This window comes from Gobio gobio, assembly GCF_949357685.1.
Source record: "Gobio gobio genome assembly, chromosome: 20".
Classification (NCBI taxonomy): Eukaryota; Metazoa; Chordata; class Actinopteri; order Cypriniformes; family Gobionidae; genus Gobio; species Gobio gobio.
The window spans coordinates 20,052,097-20,074,254 of NC_137113.1; the positions used below are offsets into that span (position 1 = coordinate 20,052,097).

At 38.7% G+C, this 22,158-nt stretch overlaps 1 protein-coding gene across 1 annotated transcript; it reads left to right on the forward strand.

The window, feature by feature from the left end:
* Nucleotides 1–322: 322 nt before the first annotated feature.
* Nucleotides 323–20,587, forward strand: dhx8 (DEAH (Asp-Glu-Ala-His) box polypeptide 8). The gene is made up of 23 exons (XM_079845843.1): nt 323–505; nt 995–1,080; nt 1,187–1,259; nt 1,506–1,597; nt 5,623–5,729; nt 5,840–6,238; nt 6,383–6,527; nt 8,344–8,547; nt 8,647–8,734; nt 8,837–8,934; nt 9,051–9,198; nt 10,071–10,252; nt 12,233–12,427; nt 12,532–12,717; nt 13,629–13,839; nt 13,919–14,100; nt 14,213–14,353; nt 14,442–14,597; nt 17,084–17,221; nt 17,333–17,461; nt 17,565–17,761; nt 19,320–19,499; nt 19,593–20,587. Exons 1-23 carry the CDS (start codon nt 397–399, stop codon nt 19,810–19,812), a joined length of 3,666 nt encoding a protein of 1,221 aa, XP_079701969.1. The 5' UTR covers nt 323–396; the 3' UTR covers nt 19,813–20,587.
* Nucleotides 20,588–22,158: the final 1,571 nt, after the last annotated feature.

Below are 22,158 nucleotides of genomic sequence, written 5' to 3' on the forward strand. Positions count from 1 at the left end.
GTTATTTAGTTTCCATGAAGTTATCAGCCACATTATTGTTTTTTCCTACTGATTATCGTACTATTCTGTTAGATGTATTATTTAATTATTGTAACCACATTTGTATGTATTTTTTAAACTTGTTTATTTGGTTTAATATATATATTTAATATACCTATTTTTATCTTATTTTTATTATTTATTTATTGTTACATTTTTACACTCTTTTTCTATAAACTTGTCCATGGCCCTCGAAGACCCTTGCTACCTCCTGGAAAAATGCTCCCCCCTCATAACAATTCTTCATTTGACCGTTAGAGGACGCCTGTGTATAATGTAACCCGGAATTAGAAGTTACCAGACAAGAGGCAGCGTTGCCACTTTCTTCCGGTGAACGAAATAACAACATTGCTGAAGATGGCAGATATCGGAGATGATGAGCTTAAAAAGCTCGAATATTTGTCTTTGGTGTCTAAAGTTTGTACCGAACTTGACAACCATTTAGGAATCAGCGATAAGGACCTTGGTGAGTTCATAAATTAACGTTAGACGATACTATGTCTCGTTGTAGGTAACTCTTTCGTAACTAGCTTGTTAGCCTCTTTCTACATGTGTTAGTCAGTAGTAGTTTTGTTATTAAATAATATTCAGTTCGCCAGTTCTGTAACACGTTTATTTTTTCTAGTATCTGACATTCTATAATTAAAAGAAAGGCTGGTTACTGTCAGTTACGTGATCGTATAATGTGGTTACATTGCCTGTTGTTTATTTGGAAATATAACCGTCTTCCTTACTATGGAGTTATTTGAAAGCTGTTTTTCAGAAGTTACAATTACTGTAATAACTGATGTTTTGGGCAAAACTATGATTAACGTGCCGTGGTCAATTTTGGTTATTAAAAAAATATTGACTAAAGTAAAAGACAGACGCATAATCTCTGGATGCAGCTTTACAATTTATGTGTGTATACAGAAGTTAATAATAACAGTCTGCTGGTTGTTGTTGTGTTTTTCAGCTGAGTTTGTAATCAGTCTTGCTGAGAAAAATCCAACCTTTGATGGATTTAAGTTAGTACTGGTCAAAAATGGAGCCGATTTCACAGTAAGAATTTTTGTAATCTCTATCTTTGTTCCTTCAATTTTGTGTCTTGTGATTGTATTGTTGCAGTTTTAGGAATATCTAACCCAATCTGTTTTCTGTCCTTTAGGATTCACTTGTCAGCAATTTGCTTCGTCTCATTCAAACCATGCGTCCTCCTGCAAAAGCATCTACCAGTAAAGGTAAGATCATTCAGGGTCTTTTAGTTGATTTACATCAATCAGGGCTGCGTTTCTTAAAAGCGTTGTGAGCTAAGTTGATCATAGAGACTATTGGTGCCAATGGTTCTACAGTCTACTTAGGATTACAATGGTTTTGAGAAACGCAGCCCAGATTTGATTTTGATTTGAACAGTATATTCAGGCCCTGCTACAGCATATTTCATACCGTATTGCTCCTGATAATTTTTTATTTTATTTATTTTACAGCCTCTTATCCTGAGGCTAAGCCAAAAGGTGAAAAGGACAAGCTGAAAGAGTTGTTTCCAGCTCTGTGCAGACCTGACAATCCTCCTGCCAGGGTAATTATTTATTTGTATTTTTAATTTGAAAAAAGCCTTTAATGCTCACCTAGGCTGCATTTATTTGATCAAAAATACAGTACATGGTAATATTTGGATATACTATTACCATTTAAAATGGCTGCCTTCTATTTGAATATATTTTGAAGATGTAATGTACATTCCTTTAAAGGCAAAGCTGAGTTTTCAGCAGCCATTACTTAATTCTTCAGTGTCACAAAATACAGTGAGTGTTACTGTATTTTAGATTAGGATTGGGCCGATGGCTGACAGACAAACACTAAAGATTTTATTTTGCAAAAAAAGCCAAAGAAATTAGTCTACTAGATATTTTGCACAACTAAATCAGAATCAGAAAGAGCTTTATTGCCAAGTGTGCTTGCACACACAAGGAATTTTTCTTGGTGCTGAAGCTTCCAGTGCACATATACAAAACAAACACAACAAGAACATAGTAATACAAATTCTAAGAATAAAAATATGAAAAAATATTATAAAAAATATAAGGTCACGGTTACGTTTAGTCAGACTAGACATTTACAGATTATGAACATATTTACAGTATTTGAGTAGTATGATGAATATATGAATATAAATAATCTCCTGAGTTTAGTAGGGATGGGCATTTTTGACAATTTCTCATTTCGATCATCGATAGATCTCAAAAACAAGTACTCGGGGGCGGGGCATGTGCAGGGGGCGGGGCATGTCCGTCATTGAGATAATGAAAATACTGTTATGAAAATGGTTGTTGACATACAAACGTGACATGAAAACATGAACATATAAATCAAAAAATAACTGCTAGATTATGATGCATAAATGTCTTTAAAAAAAGAAACATCTTTATAAAATGACCGTCTCAAATAACCAAGTCAATAATATCGAGCATTGCATGTGAGCTGAAACAGTGAAATAACACCACCCTGCAGAGCTTGCAAGCTGGTTAATAAACTCAACCAAACGCAACCTATATCAGATTAATATTAACCTATTACAACTTAAATCAACACAAGCGGACGTGAATGCGCACATGAACTTCAGCGTGCTAGATTTTACAAGCTGGTTTGAAACGGAACATTTTGAATGCGCTCTTCCCAACAACACTGATACACGGTCAACGAATTCACACAGAAACAACATTTTATTAAAAACGTGTTCCCATTATAATGCTATGACAGATTGACTCTGCACATCATGCATTTGATTTTATTATTCATGATCGCAGCGTTTACAGACATCACTGCGCGTTTTCGAACGAAAAACAGCTTTAAATAAACTAGGTCTACTGTTAAAAAATACGACAACAGTATAGCAGTGCTGCATTACTAATATCAATGATTCTGAGAAAGAAATAGCCCATCTGAAAAGAATATGACCGTCTCTAAACCATATTATAATGTGTCGAGCATTAATGCATTGAGCTGAAACTGAAGAGAATGAACAACCGGTATTACGGCAGCGCTTTGCTAGCTTATTAAGCTCAACCAAACGCTTCTTATATTAGATTAATCAGATAGACAACATAAAAGTAATCTTACAATGTGCATCTGCAGAAAAGGACGCGAATGCGCACATGAACTTCACGCGCTAGTCTGTGTTCTCGCTAGTTTCTCTGTGGATTTCCTTTAACAGCTGATACACGGGGAACTAAGCACAGAGAATTTACAGCATTCTATTTCCATCGTGTTCTCATTATAATGCTATGTATGACAGATTGGCGCTGCACATCTTGCACTAACCATTTAATGATCAGTGATTCCAGACATCACTGCAGTGCACGCCTCAGTTTCACTTTATTTCGCCGCGGTCTGGAGGTGTGCTGTATAACGCTAACCAATCAGACCTCAGGTACCGCGCAAAATGACGCAATAACCAATAAAAAAAGAGACCTTTTTTTTTTTTAAGTCAGGGCGATCATCGTTCTCATGATCGATGGTCGCTGTCACGTTCGAGTACTCGATTACTCAACCACTGTTGCCCATCCCTAGAGTTTAGAAGATTGCACTAAACAGTCAGAGTATTGCACTTTAGGGAAGGGGGTGTATTTAACTGTTCAAGAGGGAAATGGCCTGTGGGAAGAAACTGTTCCTGTGCCTAGATGTTCTAGTGGCCAGTGATCGGAGTCGCCGTCCTGATGGTAACAGTTCAAACAGGCGGTGTCCAGGGTGAGCAGAGTCTGTGATGATTTTCCCTGCTCTCTTCCTCACTCTGGAAGAGTTCAGGTCCTGGAGGGTTGGCAGGGGAGCACCAATAATCCTCTCCGCAGTCCGGATTGTGCGTTGTAGTCTCTTGATGTCAGATTTGGTAGCTGAACCAAACCAGACAGTGATGGAAGTGCATAACACAGACTCAATGACAGCCGAGTAGAACTGAAATAGGAACTCCTGTGGGAGGTTGAACTTCCTCAGCTGACGAAGGAAGTACAGTCTCTGCTGGGCCTTTTTCACAATGGAGTCAATGTGATTGTCCCACTTCAGGTCCTGAGAGATGGTAGTGCCCAAGAACCTGAATGACTCCACTGCTTCCACAGTGCTGTTCATGATGGTGAGTGGGGGGAGAGCTGGGCTGTTCCTCCTGAAGTCCACTATCATCTCCACCGTTTTGAGCGTGTTGAGCTCAAGTTTGTTATAACTGCACCAGACAGCCAGCTGTTCAACCTCCAGTCTGTAAGCAGACTCATCACCGTTTTGGATGAGGCCGATGACAGTGGTGTCGTCTGCAAATTTCAGGAGCTTCACAGAGGGGTCTTTAGAAGTGCAGTCATTGGTGTACAGGGAGAAGAGCAGTGGGGAGAGAACACACCCCTGGGGGGCGCCAGTGCTGGTAGTGAGAGTCCTGGATGTGAGTTTCCCCAGTCTCACTCGCTGTTGTCGGTCTGTCAGGGAGCTGGAGATCCACTGACAGATTGAGGGTGGCATGGAAAGCTGGGTCAGTTTAGCTGAGAGAAGATCAGGCATGATGGTATTGAAGGCTGAACTGAAGTCCACAAATAAGATCCTTGCATAAGTCCCAGGTCTGTCGAGGTGTTGCAGTATATAATGCAGTCCCATGTTGACTGCATCATCCACAGACCTGTTTGCTCTGTAGACAAATTGAAGAGTATCCAGCAAGGGTCCAGTGATGTCCTTCAGGTGGGCCAGAACCAGTCTTTCAAACGACTTCATGACCACAGACGTGAGAGCAACAGGTCTGTAGTCATTAAGTCCAGTGATTTGGGTTTTTTTGGGACGGGAATGATAGTGGAGCGTTTGAAGCAGCAGGAAACTTCACACTGCTCCAATGATCTGTTGAAGATCTGCGTGAGGACTGGGGCCAGTTGGTCAGCGCAGGCTTTCAAAAAAGGCAGATGAGATGCTGTCTGGGCCTGAAGGTTTCCTAGTCTTCTGTTTTTTGAAGACTCGGCTCACATCCTCCACACAGACCTTAAGCTTGGGTTGGATGGCAGGAGGGGGGAGGAGAGGGGGTGCAGGAGGTGATGGGGGACGTGTGAATTGCAGATCAGAGCGGGTGTGTGGTGTGAGACTGGGCTTTTCAAATCTGCAGTAAAAAGCATTCAGCTCATCGTTGTTGATTCTCAGCAGAACGGGGAGATGGTGACTTGTAATTGGTGATATTCTTCAAGCATGTCCAGACTGAGGCAGGGTCGTTGGAAGAAAACTGGTTTCTCAGCTTTTCAGAGTAACTTCTTTTAGCAACTCTGATCTCCAATGATAAACCAATGATATTCAAATGGTGAGACAGAACGGTAGCACCATTTTCCTGTTTCTAGTTGAAGTGAGCAGAGCATCACACCACAAGCACTCCATCGCGATTTTTCACTGTAGACATTGTCTGATGACAATTTGGTAGACATCGCCCAACCCTATTTTTGATCAAATAAATTCAGCTTTGGTGAGCAGAAGAGTCTTCTTTCAAAAACAATTTATACTTAATTAATGATATCAAACTTTACTGCCAGTGTTAAATTTGAATGTGTTTTTTAATCAGCATAATGGTCATAAATTATCTTCTCTTCTAACTAGAATATGCTGGATGAGGATGACGTGAAAGTTGCTGCTGATGCCATGAAAGAGTTAGAGATGTTTATGCCCAGTGTTAGTGTAACAGAATCTAGCAGCAGTAAACACAGGTAAGGACGTGCTCTTACATAAAATAGACAACATTGAAGTCGATGCTGCAATGATTTCTTCACTGCATCATGTTGTCGCCTTTTAACATGTAAGTATCTTTCCGTCTTAGATCTGAAACCAGCAGCAGCAAGAAGAAGCGGAGGAGCAGAAGCTGGAGCAGAGATCGAGATCGAAATAGAGACCGGGATAGAGATAGAGACAGGGATAGGGATAGAGATAGAGATAGAGACAGGGACAGACGGAGACGACATCGCTCTCGCTCTCGTTCTAGATCTCGCTCTAATGAGAGGGACAGGAGGAAGCGCAGGAGCCGCTGGCATTCTCGCAGCAGGTCCAGGAGTCCTGCACGGGTAGACAAAGACAAAGACAAAGGCTCAGACAGGTGGAAGGAAAAGGAAAAACATGTGGACCGGCCCCCACCGGAGGAGCCTTCTGTGGGGGACATCTACAACGGCAAAGTCACCAGTATCATGCAGTTTGGCTGCTTTGTGCAGTTGGAAGGTCTCAGGTATGTTTGAGATGCAGTAAATTTACTTTGAAAGGCTACAGAATTTGATGTAAGGATTATAATACATTCTTTAGTAGAATTAGTTTGTAAACTTAATATTTAGAATGAGCTTTTAAACAGTTTTTCTCTCCTCCTTTTTTAAAGGAAACGTTGGGAAGGCTTGGTCCATATTTCTGAGCTCAGGAGAGAAGGTCGGGTGGCAAATGTGGCAGATGTGGTCACCAAAGGTCAAAGAGTCAAAGTCAAGGTGTTATCCTTCACTGGATCCAAAACAAGTCTCAGTATGAAGGTGAGTGAGTGTCTTTATGAAAGTCATCAATTAAACAACCAAAAAAGTAACCAGTTAAATATGCATTTTTAAAAGTAAAATTTTTGCCATTTTTGGGTCACTTACCAAAAGTAAATCCAAAGATAGTATTAATAATAATACGACTGGAACAACGCATCTACGTAATCGATTACGCACTGTTTAGGTTCATCACTAATCCCTTGTCATGTTTCATGTAAAACAAAACTCTAGAGCAGATGCCAGTGGCTAGTATGGCAGTGCCGCTTAATACGGTTGCGTTCATACAGCGCTTTGTTTTTTATGATGGTGACAACCCCATTCTATAACCAAACTGACACCTGCACATTTTCAGGACTCACAACCGCATTCTCTACAAACCCGCGCTGACCCATGTCATATAATGTGAGAGCCACAGTTAACTGTATAATCATGATGGATGGTTTACTCACGGAGACAGAGAGATTATTTGCATAAATCTGAAGATCCACCCGAGCTGCAGTGGGTGCGAGGCGCGTGGCTCAAACGTACTCTCCGCACTTGGTTACTAAGCATTTAAAGTCCTTGTTGGTTGTTTAAAATAGCTGATGGATGGGCCCGTTTATCTAATATCACAATGGCAATTTTGCTAAAACTTCAAAACATTGCCATTTTTGCACAGGCTTGTATTAAGCGGCGCTGCCATGCAAGCCATTAGCATCTGCTTTAGAGTAGGGCTGTACGATTATTCGAAACCGAAATTCAGAACCTCTAACTGACGTATTCTTCCCATGCCGGTTATTTCGTTTTAGTCATGTGACTCCGCCCCGTCAGTCACATCAAGTGCAGTTTGCAGGCACACAGAGAGATACGCGCTGCCACACCACACAGACGGCGCACGCAAGCCCCGAAGCCAGATCGCTTTCACTTTTGTCCTCATAAAGTTTGTCAAGTAAATGCGTTTAAAGGCTTGCCGGTTTGAACATTTAAAGCGATTGTGCACTATTCAAAAACAACAATACGGAAAACGTATCCATTCAGTGCTCAGATTTTTTCTGTGACACAAAGAGCCGAGCCGTGTCGCGTCTCTGACAACGCGCGTGCGCCCTGAAGGCAGACCTCTTTCCCCTGCGTCCTCACAAAGCTATGTCATTTGTATGTGTTTTATGGCCTGCCTGTTTGAACATTAAAGGGATTTTAGACCATCAGATGTGTATTATGTTGAACTAATGCCTAAAGCCCTTTCACTAGTCGTCCCAGACTTTTACACCACACTGTATACAAAAATGATCTGATCAAAGATTTTATTTATATCTTGCATGTCTATTTTACTGGGCCACTAAACAAAAGTAAATATACAAAGTTTAAATTGGTATTATTATAATATGTTGTAGTTGTTCAATTCACATTTATTTGTAGTGCGTTTTTCACAATACATATCGTTTCAAAGCAGCTTCACAGAAAATGCATGTTTCTACATTACAATTTAGAGTTATCTGTCAAAGTGATGTCCATATGTCAGAATGTACAGTTCTTAGATGATACAAATCATGCAGTTAACTAAAATCATGTATTCATTTTGATAGAAACAATGAGCTCAAATCAGTTATTACAAGTTGTGATCATAATGATTGCAATATATAAAATTATATTGTTAAATCAGAAAAAAATTGAAATTGAAGCACATTTACTAGTCTTCTCAGACTTTTACACCCTACTGTATACATAAATTATTTGACTAGACATTTTGGTTATATCTTGAATATTAAATTTTTTTTAGTGATTTTTATTTCAGAGCTTATGTGGACTGATTTTTGTTGGGTTGTCTTGCTTTTACAAGGATGTTGACCAGGACACTGGTGAAGACCTGAACCCTAACAGGAGGCGAAATGTGGGTGCAGATGGTCAGGAAGAGACATCCATGAGAAATCCTGACAGACCGACCAACCTTAACCTGGGCCATGCTCCAGAGGTCGAGGACGACACGTTGGAACGCAAAAGACTGACCAAGATCTCAGATCCAGAGAAATGGGAAATCAAACAGGTACATTGGCATCTTTAATGTGAAATTGATCCACTGTTTGAACATTTGTTTTTCCTTACGTTCATATTTTAATCTGCATCTTGATCTGTTTGTTCTTAGATGATTGCTGCCAATGTGTTGTCTAAGGAGGAATTCCCAGACTTTGATGAAGAGACAGGAATTCTGCCTAAAGTAGATGATGAGGAGGGTATGAGTTGCATTCACCTTTGTTCAACTCCAATCTCAAGGCAACTTCTAGCTGCTTGAACAGTCACCTCAAACTTTTTCTGTGTTATGGTTTGTCTGTCAGATGAGGACTTGGAGATTGAGCTGGTGGAAGAGGAGCCTCCATTCCTGCGGGGACACACCAAACAGAGCATGGATATGAGTCCTGTCAAGATTGTCAAGGTAGGTCAAAACGCATGTAACCTCACTCTACAGCTGCCTGGTACCTAGACAGTTTCACTGAAGTAGAAATAATCGGTGACATTAAATATTCTGTTTTTGTTTTGTTTTTCTGTCAGAACCCAGATGGATCTCTCTCCCAAGCAGCTATGATGCAGAGTGCCCTGGCCAAAGAGCGACGGGAGGTGAAACAGGCCCAGCGGGAAGCTGAAATGGACTCAATCCCCATGGGTCTTAATAAACACTGGGTTGACCCACTGCCCGACGGTAAGACATTTAGACGTATTTCAAGCATCTGAAATAAGAAATGTTGTTGTACTCCGATCAGGTCAAAATGTTTTTCTACTCAGAAAAGTGCAATAGAATGCAACTTCAAGTCGCGCTTCCAATTGGATGCATGTGTATGAGGTCTTGAACATACTTTTTAATGAACCTCTCTCTCTTTTTTTATTTCTTTATTGGATTTTTCAACACAGAATAACAAGTGCACAGATATTTCACATTCGCAACAAGTTAAAAATACGCAATATTACCCATATTAAAAAAAACAATGACACAATAAAACTGTAAAATAAAATATAATTTATATATAATCAAATAAAATACAAATACATAATTTAAAGAAAAGAAAATAGCCGTGCCATTGTGTTTTTTATTCATCTTCCAAATTAATTTATGGTCTGAATTCTGAGTTATCAAGCAGGAATATCCCACATTTTTATTAGAACGCACTAGAACTCCAAAACTGCATGAAATAGTAGTAGTATTTGCAGACTAGAAAAGAAACTAATCTGATTACTTGTATAGTGAAATAGGATTGTAAAATTAAAATTGAGTAAATGGATGTTTTGCGCTCCATGTCCTCCAGTACTAAAAAAAAGAACACAATGTTATGTAATATGAAAGACACTGATCACTCCAGATAAACTTCCTTCCTATTTGTCCATACCGTAGTTTAGTGATTTCATAGATGGCCATCTGATTTCCTGAGGTCTGCTATCGAAGCAGGCTTGCACATAAAAAGCCAATCTCTGCCGCTTGTATGCCCTCTGGCCTTATATGAGCTCAAGTCTGTAATCATCTTTGTGCATCTATAATAAATGCTTTTTCCTGTCTTCACACGCTCGCCATCCATACAGTTGACGGCAGGCAGATAGCTGCCAACATGAGGGGCATAGGTATGATGCCCAACGATATCCCAGAATGGAAGAAACACGCCTTTGGCGGCAACAAGGCCTCCTATGGAAAAAAGACTCAACTCTCCATCCTTGAGCAAAGAGAGAGTCTTCCCATCTACAAGCTGAAAGAGCAGCTCATTCAGGTGGGACTTCAACTGATATTTATATTAGGGATGTACCAAGGGGGCGCGGGAAGTGGTTTCAAAGGATTGCAAATGCAATGCAAATTTTTGTTCATTTACATTTATTCATTTTTAGAATTTAATCATTTATTTGTAATAAACATTTTAAGTGGCCCATTAAAAAGTATTATTAATTTTGTTGAATTATGTTTTTAAAACATACATGAGGTCATATTGTGACTGTTGCGGTGTGTGCGTTGAAAGAGCGGTAATATTTCCTCCAGTGGAGAGCGCCTTTCTGGAGATTCCGTTCATTTCTGAAGCTCATTCTGCTCAGCACCGCGCGCTCAACCCAGAACTCCCTTTGTGACAAGCTTGATCAAATATCGGTCTATCTGTAATAGTTAGGGCTGCCCCTGACTAAAGGTTTGTTTTTTCTAGTAGTTGTTCATTTAAGCCGTTGTTCACGCAGCGCCGCCGCCTCCATGTCATTGTCTGTTATAGGCTATTTGCTTATTATTTATTAAATCCGGGCAATTTGGTTGATAAAATATTTATTAAAATTAAGATACAATTTATACAAAACGAAATTCAAAGGCTTTCAACAAAACAAAACTTATTGCAGTGTTATTGAACTTATTGAAGACCCCCGTCTTCTGACATAGGCTATTATGCATCTTATGTGTCCTGTTCACACATAAACCAGAACTAAATACGTGTTTTAATGGGTACAAGCAGTGTTGGGTGTAACTAGTTACTAAGTAATTAGTTACTGTAATTTAATCAGTTTTCCCTTGAAAAAGTAAAGAAAAGGGCAGTTACTTCTGATGTAATTGAACTAAATACAATTATATATATAATGCAAGAATGGAATTAACATCAACATTTAAAGTCTAACTTTAAAATGCATGTTTTATGTATCCTTCTAACATTTGTAATACTTTGTTCAGAATAATTGATGTAGTTTTATATTATTTATTTTAATGAATTAAAAGAACCGTTTCATGTCTATCCTTGAATCGCTTAACTAGTCGAGGTTGATATAGATTTGGGAAGTAGCCTAATTAGTAATAAGTAATTAAATACTTTTTGGAGAGAGTAATTTGTAGCTACAGTAGGCTAATCTAATTACACTATTGAAGATTTCATTAGTAACTAGTAATTCATTACTTTTTTAGAGTCACTTACCCAACACTGGCTACAAGTATAGTAGGCTACAGAGAAATGTCATATCGGAGCGGGATTTGAGCGCACATTATTTTACCGGCGAGTGGTTCATGAGTGAAGTTCCGCTTTGCTTTGCTCACATGCTCTGGTAAGGTAGGCAGGTTTTTTGCGTCAATTTGTATTTCCTGTCACTGTGCAGGCTCTTTTATTGTAAATGACTGTATGACGTTTAATGTAGGCCACATTCCATTGCATTTATTTTTTTTATTATGTGGTGGAAACATGCTTCCATAGTACAAAGACATTGGCAACCCTTGTTACAAGGGAAGACATTGTAAAAAGGCTGTGTGGTCACAATTTTGAATATGGGGCTACTGGTATAAGCTTCTTGTATTTTAGATGTCAGTCAAAGACGCGACCCATGGCAACGTGTTATGGCAATGACATCTCATATAGTCTCAGATAGACCTTTGAATAATTTCTTACAAATGTGTGCATCAAATATGCTAAACACAGAAGCTCGAACATGTGTGATGCACTAGAACAGACCTCATTGGTTCTTGCACTTCACACATGCACATTTGAGCTGCTTCTTTTCCTTTTGCTGGCGAAACCGCTTGACAGTGCATACCGCCACCTACTGCATGACTCCTGCATGACAGCTGATGTAAAAAAAGAGTGTAGGATAGCCAATACCGATCCATTAAAAAAATGCTTAATTGGCCCCAATACTGAACCTTGAGATCTGCTCGGGATATCCCTTATGAATATTCATTCTGATATATATTTTCTATTTAGTTGTGTTCATAAATTCAACCAATGTGTCTTTTACAGGCTGTCCATGACAACCAGATTCTGATTGTGATTGGGGAGACGGGCTCAGGGAAGACCACTCAGATCACTCAGTACCTGGCAGAGGCAGGATACACCACACGCGGGAAGATCGGGTGCACACAACCCAGAAGAGTGGCAGCCATGTCTGTGGCTAAAAGAGTGTCGGAGGAGTACGGTTGCTGTTTAGGTCAAGAGGTAGATGCCTGCTTGCATTAATTTTCATGAAATAGCCAACCATAATCTAGCATTCCGCGATCACCTTTGAAACAGAGCCCTAATCTCTTTCTGTGTCTGCGCAGGTTGGCTACACCATCCGTTTTGAGGACTGCACAAGTCCCGAAACTGTGATTAAGTACATGACGGACGGTATGCTGTTAAGAGAGTGTCTGATTGACCCTGATCTGGGCCAGTATGCCATCATTATGCTGGATGAGGCCCATGAGAGAACCATTCACACAGATGTGCTCTTTGGCCTGCTCAAGAAGGTACAGTTCATCAATTGATGCTTTGTTCACACAGACAGTGAGTGTCAAGCTCAATGTTCTCAATGCGGCTCTTTTGAACTTTATATTCATCAAAGAATACTGAAAAATTTAAAATATTGTGGTTTCTGAAAAATAATTTCAGATTACTAATGCACCAATGCAAAAAATGTTCTATACATCCTAATCATTTGTTAACATGTATTCTTTCAATGAGCTCATTGTTTCTGCCTAAAATTAATACATTTAAATTAATACATTGTTCGCTAACTGCGTGATTTGTATATATACATTTCACAGTCACCTCTGATAACAGATCACTCTAAATTGTAATGTAGACACATGCATTTTCTGTAAAGCTGCTTTGAAACGATAAGTATTGTGAAAATAATTACTATATTGAATTGAATTACTATAGAATAGCAATCATGCGAGCAGTCATGTGGAGTAATGGCTGCTGAAAATTCAGCATTGCCATCACAGGAATAAGTTATATTTTAAAAAGTATTAAAATAAAACAAGAGTCATTTTAAATTTGTAATAATATTTCACAACACTGCTTTTTTTACTGTATTTATAATCAATTATTATCATTTTAAATCAATTAATGCAACCTATTAGCATGAAACTTCTTTAAAAACATTAAATATTTATTAAAAATAAACAATTGCCATTATTAATATTAAGAATAATTATTACTTTTTATAACGTGAACTATAAAAAAAGTAAAAAATAAATGAAAACAATAAAATTGAGGCATTGATTCAATATCTGTTCTTAAAGATTTTAACACTGCTTTTTACTCAACTACATGGGGCAAAAACGTGTGAAAGTGATACATTTAGATGCTATTCACTGTTTTACCATCTCTTTATGGGGCATGTCTAATAGTGTCTTGTTCTTGTATTATTTAGACTGTACAGAAACGAACTGACATGAAGCTCATTGTGACATCTGCCACGCTGGACGCTGTGAAATTCTCACAGTACTTTTATGAAGCACCTATTTTTACTATCCCTGGTCGTACATATCCAGTGGAGGTTTTGTACACTAAAGAACCGGAGACTGACTATCTGGATGCCAGTCTGATCACAGTCATGCAAATCCATCTCACTGAGCCTCCAGGTAACGTTTGGTTCACAGAAAAAACCTGTAAATGCTTGAGAAAATGAGATTCCTGTAATTCAAATGATTTCCTGTACAGGTGACATCTTGGTGTTCCTGACGGGTCAGGAGGAGATCGACACTGCTTGTGAGATCCTCTACGAACGAATGAAATCTCTCGGTCCTGATGTCCCAGAGCTGATCATCCTCCCAGTCTACTCTGCCCTGCCCAGTGAAATGCAGACCAGGATCTTTGACCCAGCACCACCTGGAAGTAGAAAGGTACCATTCAGGCTTTTTCCTCACTCTGGTTACATCTGACATATCAAATCAAATGTACCTGAAAATTTAGATTAACAAACATTCCCTAACAAACACTCTTCTGTTTTTTTAGGTGGTTATTGCTACTAACATCGCAGAGACTTCTTTGACAATTGATGGAATCTACTATGTGGTGGATCCAGGTTTTGTCAAGCAGAAGGTTTATAACTCCAAAACTGGCATTGATCAGCTAGTTGTTACCCCCATCTCCCAGGTAACATCCATTCCTAATGACCCAGACTACATGCAGCATACGTTGTAAGTACACTTTGACTCCTAAACCTCATTTGTGTGGTCCATAGGCTCAGGCTAAGCAGCGAGCGGGCAGAGCAGGTAGAACAGGCCCTGGGAAGTGCTACAGACTCTACACAGAACGCGCCTACAGAGATGAGATGCTCACCACCAATGTACCTGAGATTCAGAGAACTAACTTGGCCAGCACTGTACTGTCGCTTAAGGTACAATTTAACAGTTTAACTATTGAGTCATCTTGTTGTTTTTTTTGTTTTTTAAGGATTGCACCGTATATTAAATCTGTGATAGATACAGATTTTCTGGCAGATTTAGATAATAAAATGGCCAATACAAAAATTCTGTAAAAAAAATAAAAAAATTAATAAAACAAGTACTGAAAAACTAAAATCAATAATTTTAAATGCTACAATTTAGGCATCAAAACATATAATGTAGTCAAGTTCCTTTGACAATAAAACCTATTCGGTTGGACTGTAATATTTATGATATTGCTAGAATTTTCTTTTATTCAGAAACATGTTTGCGTAGAATATTTTAGAATGTGTCACCTGAATGTATTTTAGATTTTCTATCTTATGTCAAGTTGAAATGTTTATAATAATTTTATTTTTTATGGATTGTGATAGGCATTGTGTTTGCCATGTAAATAGCCTCAAGGCTAACATGGCATTACAAATTTAATAAACTAACAAACATTATAATGTACAGTATGAAAAAACTGATTGGATATTGAAACAGATATTCACTAAGATCATTAAATATTAGGCATTAAATATGTGATTTTTTTAAGAGACAATAGATAAAAAGTGAGCGCTAGATGAAAAAGGTAATCTGGTAACACTTTACAATAAGGTTTCATTTGTTAACATAAATGTTTTGTTCATCGTTAGTTAATACATTTGTTACAGTATTTATTAATCTTCGTTCATTTTAGTTAGTAAAAATACAGTCTTCGTGGTTTGTTCATGTTAGTTTACAGTGCATTAACTAATGTTAACAAATACAATGTTTGATGATGTAATGTATTGGTAAATGTTGAAATTAACATTAAAGAGCACCTATCATGGAATTTTGAAATTTACCTTTCATGTAGTGTGTAACATAGATCTAAGTGAACAAAAACATCCTGTGATAGCTTGAAATATGACAGTGCACCGTATATATAGTTATTTTCTTTCAAAAGTAAGAGTCGACTCGGAGTCATTTTTAAGAATCGTTAGAAGACCGAAGCTTTTTCTCTGACTAGATGACGTCAACTTGTCAAGTTATTTGAATACGATACGCCCACTTATTGCGCTCCAAGACGCCAGTGAAAACTAGAAAACATCATGGCCACGAGACGCTGTGTTTTGAAGTGCCACTCAAAAGCAAACTTCTTTCATCTGCCCAAGGATGAGCATTTGAAGACTAAGTGGCTTGAAGACAAACCATACATCGTCGCGATTGTGTGTTTATTAGTCGTCAAATGTATGTTTCGCGATCTCAGGAAGCTTTTATTATGGACTTCTATTATGGCACATGGTTCTTCTTCGTCTGTCTGTACCATACATGGACTACATGTGCACAGAGCGCCTTCCGGCTGCCAGTATGAATTGAAAACAACACATAAGAGACTCAATCGCTCATGATTAGGCTATAACTGCCCATTTTGAGGAAGTATTGAATAAAAAATACTCCTCTGTTTAGAAATTTGACACAGACATATGAGAATCTATCAATATGTCTCCTCATCTGCACACTTTTGAACTAAAAGCCCTGAGGGATGTTGATTTGTCGCGAGTCTTCGTGAGGAGAATAGATTAGTTTTTTTATGAATGAGATCAGCTGAGGCTCATATTACAATCAAACAGTACCGATGCGGTTTTCATATTCATAACTCCTGACACATATTAACAAATTACTGTCACTATAAGACTTTGATGGGCGTTCCGTTTCCGAAAATATCTGCACAGACTAAACCAATCACAACTGACTGGGTCATCGGACCAATCACCGCAGATTAGCGTCACGTAAAGGCGGGGTTTTGAAAAGTGAATCACTAAAGGAATCATTTTTGAGAATCGCTGTCAAAACAGGTAAAAATAAATGCATATTATAAGAAAAATAAAGTCTTTTTTGTCATTGCATGCATGCAAAACTGTTGTTGGGGACTTCTAAAACAATATTTGGAACATTTTAAATGCCATGATAGGTGCTCTTTAACAAAGATTAGAAAATCCTGTAGAAGTATTAATTCTTAATTCATGTTAACTAATGAAACCTTATTGTAAAGTGTTACTGATAATATATATGTAACAATTGAACACGCACCATTAAATAAATGTACATCCATGCTTGTCGTATTCCTCACTTGTAAGAGTTTTGAATAAATGTAAACGGGCAATAGTGGATGATTATGTATCCAATATTTACCAATAAATCTCTGAAGGGCAATTCACACTGCACCGACAGACAGACCAACTCCAACAGTCACCAGATTACAACACTCCACTTCTCAGACATTCTAACGCAGATTCAGCATGTTCAGTCGGTGAAAACATACTCAAACGGGGGTAACACTGATCCGACAAAACACGATCAAGTGTCTGTTGCTGTCTGTCAGTGCGGTGTGGATTTGCCTTAATACAAGATAATTCTACTTTATCAGTGTCTCTCTAATATTATATTTTATGCATTTTCCTTCAATCAGGCAATGGGCATCAATGACCTGTTGTCATTTGATTTCATGGATGCCCCACCTATGGAGACACTCATCACAGCCATGGAGCAGCTGTACACTCTGGGAGCGTTGGATGATGAAGGTCTGCTCACACGACTCGGTCGTAGAGTAAGTGTGTGCATGTCATCTTTGTTTAAATTTGTGAATTGTTTCAGATGTAGCGGCTCAATTTGCATACGCAGAATAAAGTATTAAGTGTCTTGTCACTGTTCCTATCAGATGGCTGAGTTTCCTCTGGAGCCCATGCTTTGTAAGATGTTGATCATGTCCGTCCATCTTGGCTGCAGCGAAGAGATGCTTACCATTGTGTCAATGCTCTCAGTACAGAATGTCTTCTACAGACCAAAGGTACTCCTTTAGCCCACACGTCATTAGATCATGAAGTAAAGTTTGAGGTATCTAAGCAAACTGATCCTGAAGATATTAAGCATGTTTTTACTCTAAATGTCAGGACAAACAAGCTCTGGCAGACCAGAAGAAGGCTAAGTTTCACCAGCCTGAGGGGGACCACCTGACTTTGTTGGCTGTCTACAACTCCTGGAAGAACAACAAGTTTTCCAACCCCTGGTGCTATGAAAACTTCATCCAGGCGCGATCTCTCCGCCGTGCACAGGATATCCGCAAACAGATGCTGGGCATCATGGACCGGTGAGGGCTAGAGAATAACTAACTTTATGCAGGCTTACTTGCATAATGCAACACACTGGATGGATTCTGATTGGCTGTCATTTATTTTATTGTTTTGGGGCCAGTTGCATAACTAGCAGTTAGTGAAGGGGTAATCAGTCTTAATTTTGGCATTCAAATTAGAACAATCTACTAACTTTTGACCAGTTATGACCCGCCTTAAAAATAGACTGCTTGGTCAAGTCAATTTAATTTAACCCTCTGGTGCTCTTCGGTCATTTCTGACCGGAAAATTTTCTGTTTTAAATTTTAAAAATCACTGCTTCATCGGAATTATATGAAACTTGGTGACTTTTCAAGCATTAGGTATGTAAACACACAAAAAAATTGGGGTCATGATTCGAGCATGCTTATTGGTCATTAAAAAAAAAAAAGTAGCGTTCATTGTTTTCGCTCATAAATGACCGACCATAGCAAATTAATGGGAAATCGGCAAAAACACAAAAATTCTCAGAATATTTCTGTGTACAATCTACAAATCGGCCACGATGCTGAAAAAAGTACACCGCAGTAAAGGGGTGACACTCTATCAAGAGTGTGATATTGACACATCCATTCACATTCACACTTATATACACACACACGCACACCTATGAAAAACTGAACCTATGAACCACATTTTGAATTTTTTTAAATCACAGCTTCATCAGAATGATATGAAACTTTGGTGAATTTTCTAGCATTAGATATGTAAACGCACACAAAAAATTGAGGGCGTGATTCGAGCATGCTAAGTGGTCGTAAAAAAATACTCCCACTTGTGCTCTTCGGTCAAAAATGACCACCATAGGAAATGAATGGGAAATCTGCAAAAACACAATTCACAGAAAAAAAATCTATATTTCTAACAACAACAAAAAGCTCTCTTTGAGGTTTTTTTAAATATATATTCAAATCCATAAAAAAAATCATTAAATGTGTTCAAAAGAGAACTAAGGAATTCTCAAGCCTCTCCATAGAGACCTCTAGTGATTACACCCATGGTTGCATGATTTCTTAAATAATTCCAAAAGAGGGCGCTAATCTGCCTTCAAAAAAAATATTTTAAAGGCCTAGTCTCTATTTTAACCTGAAATACTGCAATAATTAAAAAAATGAAAAATTACAACAAAAAAAAATTGTATAATTTTCAATGGCAAAAATAGACCATAATTATTGCCTAAATATTAAACAATACCATCAAATCATCTCAAAATACAAAATTAAAAAGAAAAAATATTATTGAAGAGAAATAAATTGCATTGGTTTTACTGGGGTGGAGGAAGTTTAACTTTTAGGTGTCCGGTCACTTATGACTGGGAAGTCAACCAATGCAACCCCTAAACGTAGAGCACCAGAGGATTAATTTAAGTTTATGCAACCAGCCATTGAAAGTTATTTCTATAGTTTTTGTGTGGACTTCCCTATTTACATATAATTAGAACAACCAGCTATAGTTATTGTCTTTTGTATGAATGGGCTTTTACTCCATATTTATACATATTGTTAATAATTATACAATATTGCATGTTATCTTCAGGCACAAGCTGGATGTGGTATCATGTGGTAAGGCCACAGTGCGTGTACAGAAGGCCATCTGCAGTGGTTTCTTCCGGAATGCAGGCAAAAAGGACCCTCAGGAAGGTTACAGGACCCTCATAGATCAGCAGGTGGTCTACATCCACCCCTCCAGCGCATTGTTCAATCGCCAACCAGAATGGTATGTACCAAAACGAGGTTGCTATTGTATTAACCACCAAACAAATCTCAATGTTGCCTGTACTGAAGCTGTTTTCACTCCTCTTCTCCTCAGGGTGGTGTACCATGAGCTTGTGCTGACCACTAAGGAGTACATGAGGGAAGTGACCACCATTGACCCGAGGTGGCTTGTAGAGTTCGCTCCAGCTTTCTTCAAAGTGTCTGATCCCACACGCCTCAGCAAGCAGAAGAAACAGCAGCGGTTGGAGCCCCTCTATAACCGCTACGAGGAACCCAATGCCTGGAGAATCTCCAGAGCCTTCAGACGACGCTAGAAGCTTCTCACAAGGTTCTCATAGAGACTGCAAGTGGCTGATACCGCTGCTTAACAAAACATCAATTTTGTGTTGTTGGCAGAGTGGAGGATAACATGGACAGAAGCTGAACATGAAGTGGCCTATTTTCACAGAGAATATCCTTTCCACTGCTGTGAACCACGTGTTTGGATTTTAAAGGAGATGTTCCCTCAAATATGAAAGCTGACCTGAATTTCTTCTTTTTTTTATCAGAAGCATTTAATGTTATGTTTCTTCTGTATGTGTATCATAAGGCTTTATGGTTATGATTATCTCTACTTTGAGTCTTGGGCTTCTTTTGTATTTTAAAAATGACAACAAAAAAAGGATCAAAATATAATTTCACAGTGCATCTCCTTTTGACAACCCATTTGTGTTGCAGAATGTGTGGACACCACATCCGCCTGGTCAGTAGATGTTGATTAAAGTGCTGAGAGGGGAAGGGTTTTCATTAATTCAGTTAGTTCCTCTGCAGAGGTCTGGTCATGTACAAGTGAACAGGATGTTAAGACCACTTTCTTATCACACACAGATCTCATCCGTATTTGGGGCTCTTTCTTCTGTTTTAATGTTTAAATTACCAACTCCGCACAGGATCAGAGTATCGGACCACAGTGGATATTTTGTATTATAGCTCTTTTATTAAAGGAAATGATGGAGTGGAAATGCCCTGCAGTTTTTGATATGGTTACAGCTTATGTCATATCTTGTCATTTTGATGTCAACTTAAATTAAACTGTCATTGAAAAAGGCCAACTTGAGTTGTTTCTGTCATATACACACACTGGCCACTTTTTAGGTACACCTTGCCAGTACCGGGTTGGATCCCTTTTGCCTTCAGAACTGCCTTAATTCTTTGTGGCATAGATTCAATAAGGTGCTGGAAACATTCCTCATAGATTTTGGTCCGTATTGACATGATAGCATCACACAGTTGCTCCAGATTTGGGGGCTGCACATCCATGATGTGAATCTCCCGTTCCACAACATCCCAAAGGTGCTATATTGAGATTCTGTGACTGTGGAGGCCATTTGAGTATATCCGTTATCCTGCTGGGAGTAGCCATCAGAAGATGGGTACACTGGTCATAAAGGGATAGACATGGTCAGCTACAATATTCAGGTAGGTTGTGGCATTTAAATGATGCTCAGTTTGTACTAAGGGGCCAAGTGTGGCAAGAAAATATCCCCCACACCACCAGCCTGAACCATAGATACAAGGCAAGATGGATCCATGCTTTCATGTTGTTTATGCTAAATTCTGACGCTGTCTGAATATTGCAGCAGAAATCAAGCTCTTAAGACCAGACATAATGTCCAATTTTAGTGAGCCTGTGCAAATTGAAGCCTCAGTTTCCTGTTAGCTGACAATAGTGGCACCCAGTGTGGTCTTCTGTTCTGCGTTAGCCCATCTGCTTCAATTTTTGACGTTGTGTCAGGTTATTAAATTAGGGAAGTCATGCTTTTCATTTACAATTGGGGTCAACAATGCATTATTGCAAGGAATACAAATCTCTTAACCTGAAAATAAAATCCTGTTTTGTTCGTGAACAAAGAAATAAACATGGCTATTTGTCTATTCAAAACTTCTATGTAAAGATGCTATCAATTTTTTATGACATTGTACGCATAGGTGTAAATCGCAGGGGGGGTCTGTGGGTTGTCCCGACACAGCGTAGATAGAAGTCGAGAGTGTGAAAGGTGAACGTGGAATGGGCTCATGCTCACGGTTTGAGACTTGTCAATATGAGAAAGACAGCCAGATGAAAACGACGAGACCGAAAAAGAAATGAGAGTGAACGTCCGTTTTAAATCGCTGGAGGGAGACGAGAGCTGGCTTTGCAGGTAAAATGTGGTTAAGTTGTGGTCTAATTCGATGGCTAAAGACCTTTCTTGCAGAAAAGGGGCGAGCAGTGGAACTGGAAAATCGAAAAAAAAAATGTAAAAATAACTTTTTTTTTTTAGGCGTGGAACAAGATTTCACCGTGTTCTTGGATCAGCATTCCAATCAACAAATCAGATTTGAGGGACAAGTTAACAGTTTATGTCAAGTTTAGGCTTACAACCAGCGTTAGGTGCTTCTACATTAGTTGGCAAAATCAATGTGACCCACAAAGGGCCATCCAGTGTATGTTTAAACAAAAAAGCTCAGTGGGATACAAAAACATGCTTTGTTTGTCTCTCTGAACCTTTAGAACAGTTAACATTGCTTAGGCTACTGTAGCCTAAATGTGCTATAACAGCACTCAAATTAAATGTGAAATTAAAAAGTTTTTTAAATGACTTTCTGGTCATATGACATTCCATCACTATTCGAATGTGTGG

What these genes read in the sequence shown, in the direction of transcription:
- dhx8 (XM_079845843.1), top strand. Translation starts at nt 397, where the DNA reads ATGGCAGATATCGGAGATGATGAGCTTAAAAAGCTCGAATATTTGTCT. An exon ending in CTGACAATCCTCCTGCCAGG is followed by an intron (nt 1,598 to 5,622) that starts GTAATTATTTAT and finishes TCTTCTAACTAG; the next exon opens with AATATGCTGGATGAGGATGA. An exon ending in TCTAGCAGCAGTAAACACAG is followed by an intron (nt 5,730 to 5,839) that starts GTAAGGACGTGC and finishes TTTCCGTCTTAG; the next exon opens with ATCTGAAACCAGCAGCAGCA.